The 13,532-nt window shown below is 50.7% G+C and overlaps 1 protein-coding gene across 1 annotated transcript in view; it reads left to right on the top strand.

Moving 5' to 3' along the window:
- The window catches only part of LOC144165970 (acylase ACY 1 proenzyme-like), a 112,973-nt gene that overhangs the window by 78,737 nt on the left and 20,704 nt on the right, over positions 1–13,532 (top strand). The window contains exon 7 of the mRNA XM_077695644.1: positions 7,614–7,770. Within this exon, the coding sequence (XP_077551770.1) occupies positions 7,614–7,770 (157 nt within the window). The remainder of the gene's footprint in view (positions 1–7,613; positions 7,771–13,532) is intronic.

A 13,532-nucleotide genomic window follows, 5' to 3' on the forward strand; every position in this document is an offset into this window, starting at 1 on the left:
CATTTCTTGAGTGGCATGTGGACACAGACCTAAACAGTAGTGACCACTTCCCCACCAAATTGACATACATAGGCAAAGGTACAAACACTTCCCCCTCTCATAAAAGGTTCAATGAGGCAAGACCAAACCGGAGTACATTCACAGAAACATGTAAACCGCACTACACATCCATAAAACACCTACACGTAGAAGAGGCGACCCCACTGCTCACGGCGCACATCCGCGACGCCGCCGAAAAGTCCATTCCCCAGGCCTCCGGTGCCCCACGCAACCCAAGGAGGCCCTGGTGGGACGAAGACTGCAGGCGAGCGCGACTGGCCCAGAACAAGGCGTGGGGTGTCCTTCGCCGGTACCCCACGTCGGATAATCTCATTTCCTTTAAACGGGCAAAGGCTTTTGGGCAGCGTGTGCGTCGTGAGACGAAAAGGGAGAGTTGGCGCGCTTTCCTCACTTCTATCAACTCGTACACCGACACTCACAAAGTGTGGACACGTATACGCAAACTAAAAGGACAACAGACACACAGCCTGCCCCTGGTTAGCACAACAGGGGACACACTCGAAGACCAGGCTGACATGCTTGCACAACATTTTGAACACGTATCCAGTTCATCACACTACACAAACACTTTAATAAAACACAAAACATCTGCGGAGAAGTCCCTGCGTGATAACAACAAGTCGCACACTTCCTACAATTCCCCTTTTTCAATTCGTTAGCTGAAGGCCGCTGTGACCACATGTAAGCCTTCAGCTCCAGGTGCAGACAAAAGCACATACACCATGATACAACACCTACACCCAGACACTCTTCAAACACTCCTACATCTAAACAACATATGGCTTTCGGGGCACATTCCACGCTCTTGGAGGGAGGCCATAGTAGTGGCTTTCCTGAAGGAGGGGAAGGACGCTCCCTCTCCTTCCAGTTACCGGCCCATTGCTTTGACAAGCTGCCTGTGCAAGCTTCTCGAGAAGATGATAAACAGGAGACTCGTGTACTTTCTTGAGTACAATGGTCTTCTCGAGAGCTGCCAGGCAGGCTTCAGGGCTGGGAGATCCACCAACGATCAACTGGTTGCATTGGAATCATATCTAAAGGTGCCTTCATTCATTAACAGTATTGTATAACAGTCTTCTTTGATATGGAAAAGGCCTATGACACGGCCTGGCGGTACGGCATCTTGTGTGACCTCAAGTCGTTTGGTGTTTCCAGCAACATGCCGAACACCCTCGCTAGCTACGTGTCGGAAAGGACCTTTCGAGTGAGGGTTGGCAGTGCTCTTTCGAATGTACACGTGAAGGAAAATGGCGTCCCTCAAGGCGGTGTCTTGAGCTGTACACTCTTTATTGTTAAGATGAACTCTCTTCGGAAGGCATTGCCACCAACCATTTCCTGTTCTGTACATGTAGATGATATTCAAATATCTTTTAAGTCCTGTAACTTTTCAATTTGTGAACGCCAAGTCCAGCTTGGGGTGAACAAACTTGCTGGCTGGGCGAACGCAAACGGTTTTAAACTGTACCCTGTAAAAAGTACTTGTGTTGTGTTCTCCCGGAAGCACGGGATTAAGGCAGACCCTGAGATCACCCTTCATTCCTGTATTCTATTCCTTCTATTCCTGTAAAAAAGGAGCACAAGTTTTTAGGTGTCATATTTGATGAAAAACTGACGTTCATTCCACACATCAAACAACTTAAACATAAATGTCTGAAAACACTAAACATTCTCGAAGTCCTCTCCCACCAATCCTATGGTGCAGACAAAGAACTCCTTCTCCGTGTCTTTACCGCCTTAGTCGGGTCTCGGGTAGACTACGGTAGTGTTGTGTATGGGTCGGCATCAAAAACAGCACTAAAAATGCTTGACCCAGTGCTCCACTTGAGCCTGCGCCTTGCGTGTGGTGCGTTCCGCACTAGCCCGGCCCAGAGTCTGTACGCTGAAAGTAACAAATGGTGCCTGGAACATCAACGAATGTACATTGATTTTTAAATGCGAATGCATTTCTTAGTCGGGGGTTGTCGTGCGTTAACCGGCGTGCGCCTAGCAACAGCTGTGGCGCGCCTAGCAACCGGAGCGCCTGGTAGCTCGGGCGGGAGTAGCGGAGGGCAAGGGGAGAGGAGGAGCGCGCTCGGCGTGTGGGGGCGCTCGCATCGCGGAGCTCGGGCGGAGTAGCGGAGAGTGAGTGGAGAGGAGGAGCGCGCTCAGGCGTGTAAGGGCGCTCGCATCGCGGAGCTCGGCGGAGAGAGCTCGCGCGCGGGGCGGGCGTGTTGCGCGGGTCTCTCTCTCCTCTCCGCGTACCCTCTCTCCGCTCGCTGCGCTCGGAAAAATATATATAAATGCAGTGGAGCGCGCGCCTCTCTCCGTGACTGCTCGGTGCACCCAATGCATTCTCGGTGCACCCTCGGTGCACCCAATGCATTCGCATTTCGGCACGATCCCATTCGGGGAGGTGGGGGGAGTTTTTTTTATATGCTTTAAGGTCTCATCATTGAATAACCATCCTTTTAAACCTGTCCTCAACGATGCATCTGCAACCCAGCTATTCTCAAATCGTCCATCTGTGTCGTTGCCCTACTCTCTGAGGGTGAGAGAGGAAGCTTCAGGTATTTCCGTTGGGTTTTTAGATGTATGCACGTCATCATCATTTTCTGACGTTATACCACCATGGCAACTGCAGCCTGTTTGTTGTGATGTTTCTTTTATGAAAATAGATAAAAACAGGGTTCCGAGAGCTGCGATCCTGCAGCATTTCTTGTCGCTTCAGGATAAATATAAATGTGCCTAATTCTATAGTGATGCCTCGAAAACTTCAAATGCAGTGTCATGTGCGGCTCATGGCCTCAACTTTAATTCTTGCAGAACTATAAATGTACACACCACTATCTTCTCAGCATAAGCATATGGCATTTTACTCATCGTTCAGCACATTCTTAAAAAACAAATTCCCAAGTCTGTCATCTTTACAGACTCTTTGAGCGTTGTGCATGCATTGTCTTCACACAGACCCTGGAAAACCCACATTGTCAATGTTGTCTTTAATGCCATAATGTATATATATATGCTAAGAATTTTCAACTAATCCTGTGCTGGGTTCCAGGCCATGTTGGAATCGCCGGAAACGAGACCGCGGATCAAATGGCCGCCGCTGCTACACTTGCAAACACAGTGGATATAACAACAATACCCTACACTCACCTCAAGCCACACATACAACAACACCTTCGCAAAACATGGCAAGCTGACTGGAGCACACAGACAGACAACAAGTTACACATAATAAAACCACACTTAGGACAATACACTAGTGACTCACACAACAGATTCATCGAAGCTGCTCTAGCTAGATTACGGATAGGCCACACATACGCGACACACTCCCATCTGCTCACTGGATCTCCAAGACCCCTGTGTAGTAGGTGTGGGGAGGGCCTATCCGTACTTCACGTCCTCATTACATGCAAAGCACTCCACACAACAAGACCTAAGCACTTCCCTCAACTCTACAGACAACACATTCCACTACACCCAGCACTCTTTCTGGCGGATAATCCCGTGATTCCTGTACAACGCATTTTATGTTTCTTAGTGACATCAAGTTTTTACACCTCATTTCCTATCACGCGTAGTCTTTTTTTAAACCTTTTTCATGCCATGCACCATCACAGCCTGGCCTTTTACACCAGCCATACTCATTGCCGTTTACTGATTTCACTTTTGTTTTGTTAAACGATTTTAGAGTTTACCTTTACATCCTTCATACCTAACCACTGTTTTGGCGCTCTTTGCCCTCGTTGGCCTTGCGCCATTAAACGCCAACATCATCATCATCACAAAAAATCGAAGAGGTATAACAGCCTTCGATTGTGGTAGTGTGATATTCATGGAGGAAGAAAATATTAGGGGGGAGCGTGAAGTCAGGCGGCCCAGCTTTGGCAAGCCAACCTCCTCTGATTCCACATTCTCCTCTCGTCGGGCTCCTCCCGCGCAAGTCATCATGGAGAATTCTCCTCTATCAGGCCCGCGGCAGCATTTAGATGCTCCGGATGCCTGCCTGTCTCAGCTACTCAGCCTGGCGTAATCCCACCAGGAGCAGTTGCAGCGTGTTTTTCCCTCTCTCGTTGCATTGTGCAATAAACGAAGTTTGCAGGAGAATTTTCTGCTGTTGTTACTCAACAGCCCCAGTTTGTCAGAAATCAATGTAAGCTGAACCATAAATGTCCACCGTTTTTTTTACTTTATGTGTGGCGTTGTATGTTGTAGTCATTCTTTTAAATGCAATAAGAACATTGCGTAGTTAGCACTGCGTGTATGCACCTATGCCTCCGCTTATAATATTGCCCTGCAAGTATTTCGCAAAAGTGTTACGGGCGTAATTAACCGAAGGTATACACAGTACCACTGAAAATCGTGACGTTGTCTCAAGTTCTCACAGCATTCTCCAAAAAATTTCTTATGTGCTCCTGGTATCTTCACAATAACTGGAGATTGGACAGTCCCTCGTTTATGCTCAAGGCATTATTGGCTGAAACGGGCCGGGCCGGGCGGGTCTGGCCCAAACCTTTCGGGCCCGGGCCGGGTACAGGCCGTATTTGAAAACACCGGGCGGGGCGCGGGCGGGCCGGAGCATGGCGATTTGGGGCCGGGCCGGGCCCGGGCTGGAAAAAATCTGCCCGTGCAGTGCTCTACTCTGACCTGCTACCGCACCTAACACCACATCGTGGTCGCTAATCCGAGGTGTTGCTATAGCCTACTTCAGTAACTCCTTGCGGTTGCTGAATAATAAATCAAGTATACTACCACCTGAGCGGCCAGACCGTGTAGGAAAATCTACAAATTGAAAAAGGTCGAATGTTCTAACTACTTCACAAAGAACACCATTGATCCCGGAACGGTTATTTTCAACCGGATGGTGGTCTCTCCAAGTGACTTCGGGTAGGCTAAAATCACCGCCCAGCGAATCGTGCCTGCTGATACAGCAGTCAGTGATCGTGACAACCCCAGCAACGGTTCAATACTACTCGATCCTGGCGGTCGATAAAAAGCACCCACAACGAAGCTGCCGCCATTGGAAATAATATTGTTCACTAAATTGATTCGGATGCATCGTCAGCAAAGTGAAGGGCCATGCGCTGAAGTGTATCACGAACTAAAATAGATGCGCCGCTACCACGTGTGTTGCGGTCTTTCCGATAAGAGATATAACAACTTGGAAAAACCTCAGTGTCTGAAACGTCGGCATCAAACCTAGACTCGGTTCCAAGTATTATGTCTGATTGAACAATGCTGACCTATCCATCAAACTCGACGACGATTTTGTTTTTGAGGCTTCTCCAGATTACATTTATGACGGTCAATTGATGAAAATTCCCCGCATTTCCCCGAGGGGAAGAATGTGAAAGTGCGAATGCACGAGTTGAATTTGCGCGGTTCGGTAATGTTCGCGAAAGAGAGATCACACACACACACACAACTACAAAGAAAGAAAGATGCATTTATTCACAGACACCTATTTGTGTTGTCGTTGTACTTGATTGCTAGAGCGGATCTCAGCTTTGAAATTTCGTGTCAGTACTCCTTTAAGCGGGTGCATTAGCCCTTCTCACGCCCGATTCCTGGCCAATCTCCCACGTGGGTATGTGCCATGTCAGCGGCCAGGCAGCGCGCGCCCATCTCCCCCCGTTGCCAAGGAAGACGAGGAGATTCCTGGACAATCCCCCACGTGGGTATGCTATGCGGACATTGCCGGTGGACGCAGGTTCAGGGTCGCTTAAGAAGTGCATTCGCACTTAAAAAGAACGATAACTGGATTTGGTTTCGCTACTGGTTAACTGATATCGGGTGACTTCCCTAACGACATCAGTGGTAGCATCAAATATGTAGGTTTTTCCATGAATCGTCCGCTTGTTGTATCTAAGCGTGTATTTTTGTTGCTTTCTCGGGCATATGCTAAACGTTTTGCCATTTCTTGGCGAACATTCTTCGAGTAGTCTTCACTAAGTGAGATATTAGTGCCCTTAAGTTTCAGCGCATCAAAAAGGACCCTTTGTTTGTCTTTAAAAAGGCCGAATTTGACTATTAATGGGCGTGGTTTCTAGGCCGTGTGTTTACCTATTTTATGTGCTCTTTCTATTGATGAAGGATTTACAGTTGCGCCGAGTTTTTCAGCGCATAACTGAATAACAGTTGTGAAATACGGGTCGACGGTGGCGAGGAGGCGCACCGGAGAGGCGCCGAGTAAATCCGCTTCACCGGAATGAAAACGTGGGGGGCGATGGTTAGACACCTATTGCTTCGCAGTAAAAACGCCCCTACGATTGGCCCATTGTTGTGGATTTTCCGTTCAGTGGTACCATCTGTTTCTGACAAAAAGAGCTACACAACGTGCTTCCCTGTTGCCCCGCTGTGTGGTGTGGCCTGACTCTCCGACAGAAGGGAGTGGGAAGGGGGGGGGGGGGGGGTGACAGCAATGGATGCTGAGCGGAGGCTGACAGCAATGGATCAATGTAGACGGACAGCTAAAGATTTTAGGTACCTATACATGGAAAGCGTGGACACGAAGGGGCTAAGGAAGACTAGAGGGCTAACGCTGAAATACGGAAAGAACAGCTGGGTGTTTTCACGAGAAATCACACAGGCGTGTCCCGTCGACATCTTTAATTTAGACGAAAATTTTGTGTATATCTCCTTGTGCACAGGGGAAAACTTATGTGAAGTTATTTTGTGGCAAAAATAAATTCCCTTCCTCAGAAAATTCCCAAAGCCGGCTCGGGTGACTCAAAGAAACAAAGACAGCCAAGGTATCCAAAAAAGAAGCAAGACGGCTAAAAATGAGCAAATGGAGAGAACGAATGGAAGCTAAAACGTCGTTGGAGGTGTACAGGGATGAGAAATTGTACATCAGAAAGGGCAATTTCTACGATAATTCCCAGGGCAGTGCTTTGCTTTTTGAGGCTAGAGCGGGTTGCTTAAGAACTAAGAGCTTTGTGGGGAAGTATCCACAAAATTATGGGGTATGCGGGATCTGCGTAAAAGAAAAAAACTATGAGGCACATAGCGTTACTATGTGAGGGTATCCATCCAGATCCACGTGGGGGAAATGTGCAGCTACCAGAAGCCCTGGAATTTAAGGGTAGCACAGAGGGAATTAACTTCAAGGCTGTCGAGGCGACGAAAAGGATAGAATAATGGTCGAAGAAATGCAAAGGAGGGAATATTGCTTAGGGCAGCTACCACCTGCAGCAAAAAACTCAGTATCTTTTTCCTGCCCTAAAAGCAGCGGTAGTATTATACGAAGAGTATAAAACATAGGTATATTTGCTTTTTTTTTGGTAAGATGACACGTCATTACCACGTTACAAAGGGGATACCACTAGCAATTATCATCATCACCACCACATGCCGAACTCGACCGCCTGGGTGCTTATTTGGGTGCTGACGGATATTTTTTGTGCCGAAGAAGCCCAGTATGTCCACCATGCACGTGCTTTGCGTGCATTCGAAGCAAGGGTAGGAAAAAAGTGCGACCGCGTGCGGTCAGCGCGATCCGTCGTCGTTTGCGCATTGTCGTCTGCTGCTCATCATCTGCTCTTTTCGGCTGCTCTTTTGTCAAGGGACGAGCTGGTCTTGGACGAAGGCTTCCCGGAGGACGCGGCGAACGAGCTCCGCCGGAGAGGCCACCGCTTGCATCCGCGCCGTCTGGGCGGCCTGGCGCGCTGCACGTCCAGCATGGCTCACATCGTCGCTCGAGGCTCCTGCTGGGACAGCCAGGTGAGAGGGCGGCCGCGTGTGCGTGCAAGCATCTTGAGTTGATCGCCATCCCTCGCCGGTGACGCGCCTCTATCGAGAAGAATAGACGTGGGTAGGGGCATGTAATGCGAAGGTAAGATAACCGTTGGTCATTAACTTGGGTAACAGAGTGGATCCCTAGAGAAGGGAAGCGTGGCAGGGGGCGGCAGAAAGTTAGATGGGCAGATGAGATCGAGAAGTTTGCGGGGATAAATTGGTCGCAGTTAGCACAGCACCGGGATAATTGGAGGTCTGGGGAGGGGCCTTTGCCCTGCTGTGGGCGTAGATAGGGTGTGATGATAATGATGATGATGATTATGATGGTTTGCACTATTCTCGTAATGAAGCATAGAAGTGGGAGTAATTTTTGCTATCACAAAAAAACGCATTAAAACCAATATTTCAACCAAAAACAGAAAATTGTGCCAGCTTGCACTAGTGGTACAGGGTTGGAGGAACCGCAGAGCTGGCGTCCCCTCTCCGTTCGTCAGAGGCCCGGCTGACGCCCCTCCCGCGGATTTTAGAACTTGCCGCAGAAAGTTCTCCATGACTGGCACACCCGGACCGTTCTGGCAGCAGCATTTCACATCTCTCCCGACGTGGAGCGCGCTAGCAGGCGCTAGCACGCACGGCAACCGGCTTCGCGAACTCGGCGGCTGTGCTCCCCACTTCAGGCGAGAACGCACGAGAACTGGCAGAGAGAACAGCACGCGAGAGATGACACCACTAACGCTGGACAGTGTGTTCCGGAAGGTTAACTTGACCTGGCCGACGTCGGACGCTCCTCACGAGGTGCAAGCTCGAAAACCCTCGTTATTGTTTCCTTGTATCTTTTACGAGCTCCTTACGGAGCGCAGGCCCCGGATGATGCCAGTCGCTCTTCGCGTGGCGCACATGATCGTGCGCCTCGTTACGCGACGAGGAGCGTTACGCGGCAGGGGATGACATTTAGATGCACAGATTCGTAGACAGTTTTTGTGCTGATAAATTGCCTACTTGTTGCCATTCAGGAACTTTCATTTGATAGGGTGTTTGTACCGCGCGGTGGTGCTATCTGCGTGGCAGCGACGGCGCCATCTGTGAGGGTGCACTCCGCCGCGCGGGCAGCGCGTTTCTCGACGCGATACGTGGTGTGCAGCATGGTGCTGGCAAGAACGTTCGTGTGGACGGTGTTCTTTCTGTGTGAGTCGTAGGTTTGAGAATGCCTTGTCGTATCAAGTAGTTAGCATTGTTTTCGCTGCGAAATTCTGGATGCGCTGTTCACGTTCCTACAACGGCAGACCCGAAGCAGGCCGAACGACGAAAGCAAATGCGCCGGTTTTGTTTTTTTTTTGTTTTTTTCGGTTTAGAAGTGACAGCCATGACAGTGCTTGAAGCGACGAATGCAACTGTCCGACGTTTTGACAGGTGCGGCCGGCGGTGTGCATAACCCGGTCCGTTTCGGCAATTTCGCACTATCACGGTGTCATCCCCGTGCGCCGATTTCCTTATTTCCTCTGTTGCTTGAAGCGACCGCTGCTCGAGTTGATTCATTCATTCAAACCTTTATTGCAGCAAAGGAGAGGGGGGGGGCGTGCATGGGGTAATGGGGAGTGATCTCGACTTCGGAAAATTTCTTCACCCAAGGCTGCCAGGATATTTGATGTGGTGGTGGCGTGCCAGATGAGGAGCTGGTTTTACCGTGCCACCCAGGCATGTTGCACGCTTCTTGAGGAGTATGATAGACGGTGAGGTGCTCTGGCGACAGTGTTCTGTGCGTTGAACGCGCGAAGGTCGTCTATTTGAGCTCCTAATGAAGCGTAACAATTACGCACAGGGTCTGCATGGATGGAAACCATCGCGAGGTAAGTACGTGATAAAATTAGGTATTTGTGGCGACGACAAAGATCGCACCGATGATTTTCAAGTCTTTTCCTTTCGGTAACGACGAAGTGGAAATTATAAGCAGAACAAGGCTATGGAACACGCTTTGGCTACTTCGAAACTCGAAAGCAGCACAGAGACAAGTGACAAAGAGTGCTCTAGTTGGGTCCCTGCATCTCTGCGCTGTTTTTGAAGTAGTCGAACTGTGTACCCAGCGTCAAGCTTTAGTGTCTGATCACGTACCACGCTTGGTCATTACAGAACAGTCGAAGCCGACGAAGAAGAATTGGATTCCCGCAATTACCTGGGAAGCGACATTTCATGTACGCGTGCGTCCACCTCAACATTCGAAGTAGCCATGTAGAGGCTGGGCGCCCAGTATGGTTCGTCTCATCCATAAAGTACGCCGGCTACCTTAACTTGTGAACATTTTAGCACTGCGTATGTTTCTAACATGTTGCGAGGTGTGAGGTGAAAGCTCTGACGCTCATGGTCCCGGGCCCACCTGAATGAAACGGGCTCCAACGGAGTCGGTACTGATTAGCCATATTTTCGATAACTTCTTTGCGAATTCGTCGAATGAAGACAGACAGCCTTCGAGCACTGCCCTAGCCGCCGCTTCGATACAGCGAAAGAAAAAATCCCGGCGCGCCTGATTTCGTCGTGTGGCCGTCTTCGGGTCTGCGGTTGTATGAGACGTGAACAGCCCATCCAGAATACAGCGAAAACAATGCTAGCTACTCGATACGACAACGCATTCACAAACCCATGAATCACGAAGAAAAAAAAATCATCCACACGAACGTTCTTGCCTGCACCACGCCACAAACCACGTTTCGCGTCGGGAATCGCGCTGCCCGCGCGGCGGATGGCAACCTCAAACATGGAGTCGTCGCCGCCGCGCTGTCCAAGGACCTGTGAATACACTATTGGAGTACCGTTTTAGTGAGGTACCGAAAAACCCGTCTCTGACGCCGAACCAATCGACGAGCCACATAACCCACGCTTAGGTCTTTCCAGAAACAAGCAACGAGACGCGCAACGTACGCAGCGTGCACGATCCAGAACGCAGAACGTGCCCGGCACCCGCTCTTCCGACCCAGACCTCCACGAATGAAACACTAAAAGCGCGAAACGCAACGGTGCCAGGACGTACGACATTTCCCGCACGTGCTGTCCCGGCCCCGGTCCACGCAACCAATGACATCGCACCCGGATTGGTGGACATGGCCACGACGAGCGAGACGCACGGTGCACGAAACGCGTCATACGTGGCGAACGACAGCGCACCAAGGTTAGGGGAGGAGTTTCCCACATGGAGGAAAGAAAAGTTAAGGAGGGAGCGTCACGTGACTATCGTGAAGCCTAGTCATAAAAAATAAAAAGGAAAGACTGATGGGAGATGCCCTGCCTCACGTGATAGGCAAGCGGTAGTTCTTTGCGCCTCACGCGGCCGTCCACCTGCCCGCGCTATGCTGCGTCGTTCCGTTTGGTTGCCGGGCCGCGTGTCCGGGTATTCGGGTTTCGGCGACGAGTCCCCGTCCGGGCGTTGCGCGCAGCGCTGCCTGCAACCCTAAACGCGCAGCCGGCTGATCGTGCAGGCAAAGTGTTCGGACGGGAGAGACAGAAAACATCTTTATTTATTGAGCTCTGGGATCCGTCGAAGTGCGCCGCAGTCGAAGTGTCGTGTTCCGCCGCAGTGCAAAAGCGGAGATGTCAGAGTACGACATCCGTGCCTCACATTTTATTTCACAAACACACCTCACTTCCTTGATTCTGGTAATTTTATATTTTCACCTCCCAGGCGTAATTTAGCGTTCGTTACCCATATACCTATCGCACGGATTGAGCAGTACTCGGACAACCAGCCCGCGTTCTGCCTGCGACGCGAGGCGGAAAATGATCTGTTCTTCCCGCGCCCGCACCCAACGTCAGTGATTCTGCACCTTTTCTTTTCTAATGCACTGAAGGAGACAGCAACGCAAAACAGACATCGTCACGACAATTGTGGCATGTACAACGTGCCACCATGCCGGAGCACCGATAAGGCGAATGTATGCAAATGCGCACGCGAGCGAAACCAAAGCTTCTCGCACAACCTCTCAGCTGCTGGGACACTCGTTACGGCGCTATGATGTAAAGGGAAGGTGGCGCGATAACTCCCAGCAAAATTGGAAACGCAATCGTCAAAGCACACCTGGCAAACACGCCGCTCCGTGCTTGTGAGTGTTTACAGCGGCGCGTTCGAGCAAAGCCGGTCGTGGTTCCAGCGGTAAGCGTCAAATTCGGCTCGCAGCTCGTGAGGGTGCTCCGTGAGCATGGGATCTACGTATCGTGTCGCTGTGAACAGCGACAGTACTTCCAGGATACGAGGGTGGGAGCGCAACGCTGGCGAAAAATCGCGTACGGCGCCTTCGGCAACGCCACTCGCCTCCTCCTCCACCGGCAGCCAGCCGGAGCCACTAAATGCTACCGCGGGCCCGAGAATGGTGCATCTTCCATAATGCATTGCGCGGGAGGAGCCCGAGGAGAGGAGAATGCGGCGTCAGAGGAGGTTGGCTTGCCAAAGCTGTGCCGCCTGACGTCATGCTCCCTCCTAACATTTTTCTTCCTCCATGGTTTCCCACGACAAACGAGACGCACAGCGCTCGAAGCGCAGCAGAGGTGATGGACGACATCCAACCCGGACTGGCCGAGCGTACCACAGCGAAGGAAACGCCTGGCGCACGCAACGCGACCGAGCCAGCACACACAAAAAGTAACGCCATTCGCAACATCATCCGCTCGCGCTGCTGCTATCTAGACTTGGCAAGCGAACGTCACAATCGCAAAAGTTAACATTGACACAAGCAACAAAACACCTAGGGCACGTGCTTTAAAGGGGCCCTGAAAGGCATTTTGAGCACACTAAATGAACTAGCGCAATCGCTAGATTGGGTCGCCAACGTCACCTGTGCCAAGTATTACTCTTTTACGCGCAGCGGAAAGCTCACACTTTTATTGCAAAGTTTGTCGCTTTTTTCTCACCCTTTCCTTCGTGTTTTTGGACGCCGCCATCTTCACATGTCTACATCATCGATTCCCAGATGTTCGTCATGAGCTAGACATCCTGCTATTGGGCGGCTTTTTCACGCACTTCCGGCAAAGAGATGAGTCGTCTGCTCAGCGTCGGCTCGCCGGCTGATCTGCCAGCGGAGTGCCGGAGTGCTTTGACATTTTACGACAAACGAAACAAGTGTAAACAAACGCTTAACCGTTTGTATTGAATGCAACACGGCCATAACACGACGTGGATTTTATCTTACGTGAGTACGTACCATAAAGAAAGTCCCGTGGCACTTCTTTGGTGCAATCGCAGAGAACGCCCTGAGCTGAATGCCCGGGTTTGACGCGTACATTTTATTCAACTTCAAAACAATCCAGAGATGCGTTTCGAACGAACGCAACGTCACAACATGCGTTGCAAGTCTGAACCGCGATTGACAGACGATGAGTTGCCTCCTCCTGCCCGTCGTAAATACGGCACTCACCTCACACCCGGTTTGCGGGGACGAGCAGCAAGTCACAACTCTGGCGCGCAAGCGAGAAGGCTTTTAGCCAGGCACACTGCACATACCCCATGCGAGGTTGAGTGGTACGTCGTTCGAGAAAGATAATCCAGACCATCGGAAGCACTATCCACCCGCAGAAGTACAATGTCGCATTTCATCGCGAAACGAACGCGTCCACAACACACAGGAGGCGATGCACACACACAGACACACACACACAGCTTCGGTCGCTGCATTGGCTTAGCTGCAAGCTTCGTTCGGACAATCAGCGATGCTACGACGATACAGAGCTGCGTGAGGACGACGTGCTAACCACTTCAAGTATTTAAA

Source organism: Haemaphysalis longicornis, unplaced genomic scaffold (genome assembly GCF_048455015.1).
Source record: "Haemaphysalis longicornis isolate Haplotype H1 unplaced genomic scaffold, Haemaphysalis longicornis Haplotype H1 scaffold_150, whole genome shotgun sequence".
NCBI classification, from domain to species: Eukaryota; Metazoa; Arthropoda; class Arachnida; order Ixodida; family Ixodidae; genus Haemaphysalis; species Haemaphysalis longicornis.